Consider the following 9,360-nt stretch of genomic DNA (forward strand, 5'->3'; position numbering starts at 1 on the left):
TTGGGTGCGGCTGGCTGGTCCACCCCACACAGCCCCTCCCCTCAGCCGGCCCTGCCCCCAATTGGCCCCCCTACCCCAATTGGGGGCAGAGCTCGCTGGCCAATCAATTGCCCATGGACCCCCCCTGCCAGCCCAGCCCTGATTGGGCCCCAATCGGGGTGGCCAGCCAGCCAACCTCCCGCTGTCTCCTCCCGAGAGGCCCAGCCCTGATCCGCCCCAGTTGGGGCCGGGCCAGTAAAACCCCACCCATGCCTCTAGTCTACACTAATAAAAGACAAACATGCAAATTGACCATACCTTCGCTACGCCTTAAGCCATGCCCACCAGCCAATCAGAGTGACTATATGCAAATTAACCCAACCAAGATGGCGGCCGGCAGCCACAGAGCTGGAGCGAGCAGGAGGCTTGGTTGCCCCAGTGATGGAGGAAGCCAAGCTTCCCACCTGCCGCAGCGGCTCTGAGCTCCACTCAAAGCAACAAAGTTTCAATTATAGAAGATAAATAAATCCCAGATACCTGCTTTCAGCCGGCCGTGGCCATGGAGCTGGAGCAAGCAGCAGGCTTGGGTTGCCCCCGGCGATGGAGGAAGCCAAGTTTTCTGCCTGCCCTGGCCGGCAATGGGCTCTGCTCAAGGCTACAAAGTTTCAATTATAAAAGACAAATAAATCCCAGAAAAAAAAAGAAAAAAAAAAAAAAGAGAGGCTGGGAGCTTTGGTCGCCGGGGGTGTGTGGCCTGCCTGAAAACGTCAACCGGCCAAACAGCGCTATGACGCGCACTGACCACAAGGGGGCAGACGCTCAACGCAGGAGCTGCCCCCTGGTGGTCAGTGCGCTCCCACAGCCAACCTCCTCCAGTCGGCCAACCTCCCCTGGTCCCTCCCCCAGGCCAGCTGGCCAACCTACCACTGTCCCTCCCCTTGGCCAGCCAACCTCCCACAGTCCCTCCTCCCCAGCCAGCCCCTCCTCCCAGCTGGCCAGTCCTGCTCTGCCCTGATCGGGTCTGGCCGGCAAACCTCCCGCAGTCCCTCTCCCCGGCCTTCCCTCCCCATGGCCAGCTAGCCAACCTTCCATGGTCCCTCCCCCTGGCCAGTCCCTCCCCACACCGGCTGGCCAACCTCCCTCGGTCCCTCCCCCGGTCGGCCAACCTCCCGCCACCCCTCCCCCTGGCTAGCAGGCTCCGATCAGCCCGGCCCCAACTGGGACTGAACAAGATGGCCCCGATCCGCCCTGATCGCCGACCAGGCCTAGGGACCCCACCCATGCACGATTCGTGCACCAGGCCTCTAGTTATTGATAATAGGCAAGGTATGGAAGCAATCTCAATGGCCATCATTAGATGAATCGGCAAAGAAGATGTGGTACATATATACAATGAAATATTACTCAGCCATAAAAAACTAATGACATCTTGCCATTTTCAATGTGGATGGACCTAGAGGGTATTATACTAAGTGAAATAAGTCAGAGACAGACAAATGCTATGTAATTTTATTTATATATGAAAACTAAAAACAAAAAAACAAAATAGAAATGAACTCATCGAGAACATTTTGATGGTTGCCATATGGGAGGGATTTGCAGGATGGGTGAAAAGGAGAAAGGAATTAAGATGTGCATATTGCCAATTATAAAAACAAGTCATGGGAATGTAAAGTACAGCACAGGAAATATAGTCAATATTGTTATAACTAAGTATAGTGTCAGATGGGTGCTAGACTTATCAGGAAGATCACTTTGTAAGTTATATAAATGCATAATTACTATGCTATAAAGCTGAAACGAATATACTATTGTATGTCAACTGTAATTGAAAAATTAAAAATTATTTTAAAAACAAGAAAAAAGAAGGCAAAGTCCTATTGTATACTATTAAAAGTCTCTACCCCTTAGCCCTGGCCGGTGTGGCTCAGTTGGTTGGAGTGTCACCCCATACACCGAAAGGTGGCACTCCAAGGTGGGTTCAATTCAATTCACCCAGGTTTTGGGTTTGATCCCGTCAGGGTGCGTAGGGGAGGCAACTGATCGATGTTTCTCTCACTCTCTCTCTCCCTTCCTCTCTCTCTTAAATCAATAAAAACATCCTCAGGTGAGGATTTAAAAAAAGTAGCTTCTGTTCCTTTAGGTTTAAAGATCCTTATTAGTTACTAATCCCACTATAATCTTCATTTGTAGTGTTCTTTAAGAAGAACTCACTTTCTAACCCTGGCTGGCATGGCTCATTGGTTAGAGCGTCAGCCCACACACCAATCCCTGGGCCCAGTTGGGGCCCATGCGGGAATCAACCACTTGATATGTCTCTCACATCAATTGTTTCTTTCTCTCTCTCTCTCTCTCTCCTTTCCTTCTATTCCTTCTGAAAAATCAACAGAAAACATATCCTTGAGTGAAAATTAACAACAAAAAGCACACTCTCTAGATCAGCCGTGGGCAAACTACGGCCCGCGGGCCGGATCCGGCCCGTTTGAAATGAATAAAACTAAAAAAAAAAAGACCGTACCCTTTTATGTAATGATGTTTACTTTGAATTTATATTAGTTCACACAAACACTCCATCCATGCTTTTGTTCCGGCCCTCCGGTCCAGTTTAAGAACCCATTGTGGCCCTCGAGTCAAAAAGTTTGCCCACCCCTGCTCTAGATGAACAAGATGCTTTCTGTAGCAAGGGGGGATCAAAATTAGAGCAGTCTACCTACTTCTTACTACTTGTAAGTCCTAGTCCCAGAGAACTTGCCAGAAATAATCATAGTTTTACTATATCTTAAACATAACTATTCTTTTTTCCATAGCTAAGAATCATTAAAGATGTTTACAAAGAATAAAGAAATAAAAAGATTGGCATTTGAATAAATCCTATTCATTTCAAGTTTATACAAATTATTTTTTCTAACAAAACAGTGAAATTAGACTAAATGTGAAAGTATATGGAAAACTACAGAAAACCAATTATAATAATTTAGAAACAGAAAAAGAAATAACTTTTACTGACTTCACTGTATATAAATCAGGCCCTAATAATATTGGTATGGAAAACATTCAGCATTATTATGAAGGAAAACATTGGTAAAACAAACAAAGAAACAACAACGACAACAAAATCACTCAAGAAATTAGACTAACAAAAATAGAAAAATAGCCGAAACCGGTTTGGCTCAGTGGATAGAGCGTCAGCCTGCGGACTGAAAGGTCCCAGGTTCGATTCCGGTCAAGGGCATGTACCTGGGCTGCGGGCACATCCCCAGTAGGAGATGTGCAGGAGGCAGCTGATCGATGTTTCTCTCTCATCGATGTTTCTAACTCTCTATCTCTCTCCCTTCCTCTCTGTGAAAAATCAATAAAATATATTTTTAAAAAAATAGAAAAATAAAGTCAAATGATTGGAAATTCATCCTTAAGGACACAGGATAGAATTAGAAAAACGTATACTTTTTCAATTACATTTCTAAGTTTTCCTTCTTTCTTAGCTAGGTCTTCTTTAGAAATTAACATTTAGGTTATACATATAAGGTTGAATCTCAAAGTAGTTATTAAAAAGTAACCTTTGCCCCCTGGCTGGCCTGGCTCAGTGGATAGAGCATCAGCCTGCAGACTGAAGGGTCCCAGGTTCAATTCCAGTCGAGGGCACATGCCTGGGTTGCGGGCTTGATCCCCAGTAGGGGGTGTGCAGGAGGCAGCCGAACAATGATTCTCTCTCATCATTGATGTTTCTATCCCTCTCTCTCCCTTTCCCTTCCTCTCTGAAATCAATAAAATATATTTTTTTTAAAAAAAAGTAACCTTTGCAAGAAATACTATAGACATACGAAGTATAATCATTAGTTTTCTTTAAGCCTTGACCCTTAAGAGACATATATATATACATACATACACACATACACACACACTAGTGGCCCGGTGCACGAAATTCGTGCATGGAGGAAGGGGGGTGTCCCTCAGCCCAGCCTGCACCCTCTCCAATTTGGGACCCCTCGGGGGATGTCCGACTCGCAATCCAGGACCCCTGGCCCTTAACCACTCTGCCTGCCAGCCTGATTGCCCCCAACTGCCCCCCCACCAGCCTGATTGCTCCTAACCTCCTCTGCCTTGGCCCCACCACCATGGCTTTCCCTGCTGGCCTCATGGCCCCTAACTTCCCTCCCCTGCTGGCCTGATCACCCCCAACTGCCCTCCCCGCCTGGCCTGATCGCCCCTAACCGCCTCTGCCTCGGCCCCACCACCATGGCTTTGTCCAAAAGGACATCCAGAAGGTCTCCCAGTCTAATTAGCATATTACCCTTTTATTAGTATAGATTGTTTCAAAGGTAAAAAAGAGGTACATCATTTACCATGTGCAAGTTCAAACTACAGGTCACCATTAATTGAACTTTTATAAGGCTTCTGCTAAATAAAAAGAAGTTTGCTTGTAATATGAATATAAAGAATTTTTTTCAGATTAACAAAAAAATACTGTAAATGAAAAATCATGCTTTCAAGTCAAAGAAATCACATTTAAAAAACATAGTTTATAATATACAACATTAGAAACTTGTACATGCCTTCACTTTTGAAAAAAACAAAACCCATTCTAGAAACAATTAAGTACAAACCTAGATAAAACTTTAACTTTAAAAAAAATTTTTTTAATGTTCCACATCTTAAGAAGTTAATAAAAAACAAAGTCTTCACCAAAGCATGTTGTAAGCCATATTAATCAAAGGCACATAAAAGAGCAATCAATTGTGTTAACCCACTAAGATATTGGTGGAATTTTAAATACTGCTAAAAAGAAAATGCATTATATAGCTAGTATTTTACTTATTATTAAGTTCTCATATTAAATTATAAAAAATGTAAACTGAAGCATATTTTCTAGTCAAAATTTATTTTTTAATTCAGAGATTAAATTCAAATAATATAAGCTACGAAGATTTCTGTTATCAATAAAAGGACCTACTAATAAACATAGGTAACTGCTTAATTCATTTAACAAAGGTTAATATTTACTGATTACCTTACTCTTCTCTGAGTTTGGGAGATATCAGTAAACAAAATTAGACAAAGAAGCCCTCATAGAGTTTACATTCTAGGGCTCGACTTTCTTTTTTCCCCTTTGGCTCCCTTCTCTTTTAATGTCATAAAAGGGAGGGAGGATATTGGACCTCTCTTCACTATCACATAAACAGCAAGATTATCCTTCACCAATTCCCTGAAGAATCATCACAGCCACAATACTTTTAAACTATGGAGTAGTATAATTTCCTTCTCAATACATTATATTCCAACTAAAAATAGGACTTTAGTTTCCTAATGCCAACATAAGTGATTCTTAAGTCACTAGCACTATGGGAGTTCATAATAATTTTAGAATGTCAAGAATCATAAAGTTCTGCCTTCTCTTTTAAGTAAATAAAATTTATTTTTTTATTTTATTAATAAAATAAAAACTAAAAGTTGTTATTAAACCAAAAGTACAGTTCACATCTTATCAGAGCTGCCATGTCAAGGTAGCGTGAGTTTTTTAAAATTAGTACCTAATTTTTTGGCAATTGCATAAGCTTCATCTGGTGACTTAGCCACTTGTCCTTTGGGAATGGCGACTCCAGCTTCTTGCAACAATTCCATACTCATGTATTCATGTAGTGAGAGATTCCTTTGTTGTTGTTGCTGTACTTGGAGTCCATGGTTGTTAAACAATCCAGAACTTCCCAGAACCTAAAGAAATTGGGGATATAATTATATGATACCAAATTGGCAGTTATTCTTATTAAAAACACCTTCTCAAAATTCTTTGTCTCTATATAGTACTTGGTTCTTCATAACTGCAATAAACCTATTACACTAAATAAAATATAACATTCACAGTACCTAAATTACAATTTAAAATTAAAAGCTAATCTGCCAGCTAAATGTCAAATGTTATCCTTGTAGTTTTAACTATTTCCTCATCATCTCTAGTCCTTATCTTTCATTTGAGTTTTACTACCATATCTCTAAAGATATTCAAAGCATTTCTACCTCAAGGCCAAATTCAGTAGATGTAAAACCAATCTTATCTTCCCAACAAACCAAAAATCCTTCCCAACTTTCTTCTCTCCACCATTCCTCTAGCACAGCGGTTCTCAACCTGTGGGTCGTGACCCCTTTGGGGGTCGAACGACCCTTTCACAGGTGTCGCCTAAGACCATCAGAAAACACATATATAATTACATATTGCTTTTGTGATTAATCACTATGCTTTAATTAGGTTCAATTTGTAACAATGAAAATACATCCTGCACATCAGATATTTACATTACGATTCATAACAGTAGCAAAATTACAGTTATGAAGTAGCAACGAAAATAATTTTATGGTTGGGGGTCACCACAACATGAGGAACTGTATTAAAGGGTCGCGGCATTGGGAAGGTTGAGAACCACTGCTCTAGCACCTAACAAATTCCTGGCACTAGATATGTGATTAATTGAATGACTTGGTACCATTACTCTTTTATACACTCCAGAGTCAAAGCCGCCCGGCCAGCATGGCTCAGTGGTTGAGCATTGACCTATGAACTAGGAGGTCACAGTTCGATTCCTGGTCAGGGCACATGCCTGAGTTGCAGGCTCGATCCCCAACGTGGGATGTGCAGGAGGCAGCCGATCAATGATTCTCTCTCATCATTGATGTTTCTATCCCTCTCTCCCTCCCCCGTACTCTCTGAAATCAATAAAAAATATGTGGTTGTTTGTTTTGTTTTTTTTTATAAAGAGTCAAAGCCCTGTATTAGATATTGTGGTGTATTGTCCAGATCCTCCCTTCAGCACGAAGGCATTCACTGCCCCAGCTGCTGGGAGTGTTGGTTGTGGCAGCTCTCTGATGAGTCCTGTCATTGGAGCATCCTAACCCAAAGTCACACCTCCTTTATATTGTCAGCCTGCATCCAATCACTGGTCAATGGGGATTAAAGGAGGGATATAAAAATCTGATACCTCACCCCAATTTGTGACAATGCAGAAAGATCATCTTAGTTGCAGATCTCCTGTGGTAACAGCAGAGGCCCCTACTGCAATTGCACAATTTTACTTCTTCCTCTATTCAACCCTTTTTTCTTCACTCTCCCAAAGGTGTTGGCCCAGAGATCACTCTCCAGTAGACTTTCTCCAAGGATCTCTCCATCTAATAGCCTACAAGTATCATATCAGAGAACTGATCTGCAACATCAACTGTAATACATTCCTTCTAAATAATTCCCTTAACTGGCACAGCAGTCACCCCTTATCCACGGTGGTTTCACCTTCTGTAGTTTCAGTTAGAAACTAATGGTCAAGCTCAGTCTGAAAATATTAAATGGCAAATTCCAGAAACAAACAATTTAAGTTTTAAATTGCTCGCCATTCAGCCCTGGCTGGGTAGCTCAGTTGGTTAGAGCGTTTTCCCAATACACAGTTGAAGGCTAGCCAACTACACCCAAAAGGTTTCAAGTTCAATCCCTTGTCAGGGCACATACAAGAATCAACCAATGAAACCTTAAGTTAGTGGAACAACAAATTTATGTTTCTCCCTTCCTCTAAAAATAAATAAATAAATAAATAAATAAATAAATTGCTAGCCATCCTGAGTAGCAAGATGAATCTCACACTGTCCAGCTCCATCCAGCCTGGGATGTGAATCATCCCTTTGTCCCACATATCCATGCTGCATACAGTGCCTGCCCATTAGTCATTTAGTAGACATCTTGGTTATCAAATCTGCCATGGTATCAGAGCACTTACATTCAAGTAACTCCTATTTTACTTAATACTGGCTCCAAAACCTCTCACCTAACTGCTATTAAGTGTTTTTTTTTAATAACCGTTCTATTGTACTATTAGTTATTGTTGTCAATCTTATTGTGCCTATTTATAAATTAACTTATCATAGATATCTATATATATAAAAGCCTAAGCAACCATTATGACCGAACGACCAGTCGCTATGGCACACACTAACCACCAGGAGGCAGATGCTCAATGCAGGAGCTTCCCCCTGGTGGTCAGTGCGTTCCCACAGCCAACCTCCCCCAGTCCCTCCCTTCCGGCTTGCAGGCCCCAGCCAGCCCAGCCCCCAATAGGGCCTGGGTGAGACGGCCCCAATAGGCCCTGATCACCAGCCAGGCCTGGAGACCCCACCCGTGCTCGAATTTCATGCACTGGGCCTCTAGTGTATGTATAAAAGAAAAAACAATATATATAAGGGTTTGGTACTATCCATGGTTTCAGGTGTCCACTGAGGGTCTTGGAACATATCGCTCATGTATAAGAGGAGACTTCTGTATATTTGTATGGTTTCTTTCAAACACATATTTACAAAGAATTAGTAGTACACATAGGATACTGCTGATAGCTTTTATACCACTTTATTAAGTATTTATACCACTCTAAAATACTTTGATAATCCTTTCCAGCTAAATTCAATGTGTGGTCTTGAAAAAGTTTTCTAAGACCCTGACTGCACCTCTGTGTCCTCATCTACAAAAGCAAGGGGACAGACCACTGAGGTCCTTCCAAACTCTAAAGCTACATTACTTAATGTGAGAGTAGAAGAGATGCTATTAAGACAATAGATTAGGCATCTCCATATGGAGACACCAAGGCTGACAAAGGAATTTCCAAAAGGCTAAAGGTTATGATTAGGATGAAAATATATTCTAAAAACTAGACAGCACCCTTTACAACTCACAAGAAAGTTCAAGACCAAACAACAACACTTTTATTAGGAAGCAAACTCATGGAACTCACTACCTGTAGGTTGAAAGTGTGAATAGCTTTTAAAAGAAAAATAATGGTTAAAATCGATTCATTTACGGCACGTCTGAGGAGTTACTTCAGAACATAGCTGGCTTACAAAGCCAATGATGCCCTTCCACAAGTTTTATCCTTGAAAAGAATCGGCCAATTCCTATGTTCTGGAAAACCCTGTAGAGCAGATTCAAGCACACAAGCTCTGGAGCCATTCGGTTCTGGAATTAAAGCTAAGCTTTGACCTTACCTACGTCCTGGCCCAACCCAAATCACCTGTTCTCTTGGCAACAGTTTCTTCATCAATGATGCAAATGTAGCCGACTCCCTTTTGTGTTGCTGAAAAGCCTAGTAAGACTGCCTGGCACACGGTAAACACGCAAAAAGCCAAACAAAACCTGAGGCCATTATGCTATCATCTATCCAAAGCTGAAGTGCTCCAAAGATCACTTCCCCAATTGGAAACCCAGCACACACCATCTTATTACCACGATGAACAAACACGGCGACGGGGGAGGGAGGAAACTGCCCGGCCGCGTCCAGAAAAGCCCAGTCAGCGAGCACCGCGGCCCTGGCGAGGGCACCAGCCCACGGCGCCCCAAGGAACACAAAGTTCGTCTCAAGG

General features: G+C 42.2%; 1 protein-coding gene across 1 annotated transcript in view; it reads right to left on the reverse strand.

Annotated features, from left to right (window-relative positions):
- Positions 1–9,053, reverse strand: part of SUCLA2 (succinate-CoA ligase, ADP-forming, beta subunit) — a 62,661-nt gene extending 53,608 nt beyond the window's left edge. Inside the window, exons 1-2 of the mRNA XM_014535749.1 lie at positions 9,012–9,053; positions 5,508–5,688 (exon numbers count right to left, since the gene is read on the reverse strand). Of these exons, the coding sequence (XP_014391235.1) occupies positions 5,508–5,688; positions 9,012–9,038 (208 nt within the window). The 5' untranslated portion in view covers positions 9,039–9,053. The remainder of the gene's footprint in view (positions 1–5,507; positions 5,689–9,011) is intronic.
- Between the last annotated feature and the right edge of the window lie 307 nt (positions 9,054–9,360).

Source organism: Myotis brandtii, unplaced genomic scaffold, assembly GCF_000412655.1.
Source record: "Myotis brandtii unplaced genomic scaffold, ASM41265v1 scaffold15, whole genome shotgun sequence".
Taxonomy (NCBI): domain Eukaryota; kingdom Metazoa; phylum Chordata; class Mammalia; order Chiroptera; family Vespertilionidae; genus Myotis; species Myotis brandtii.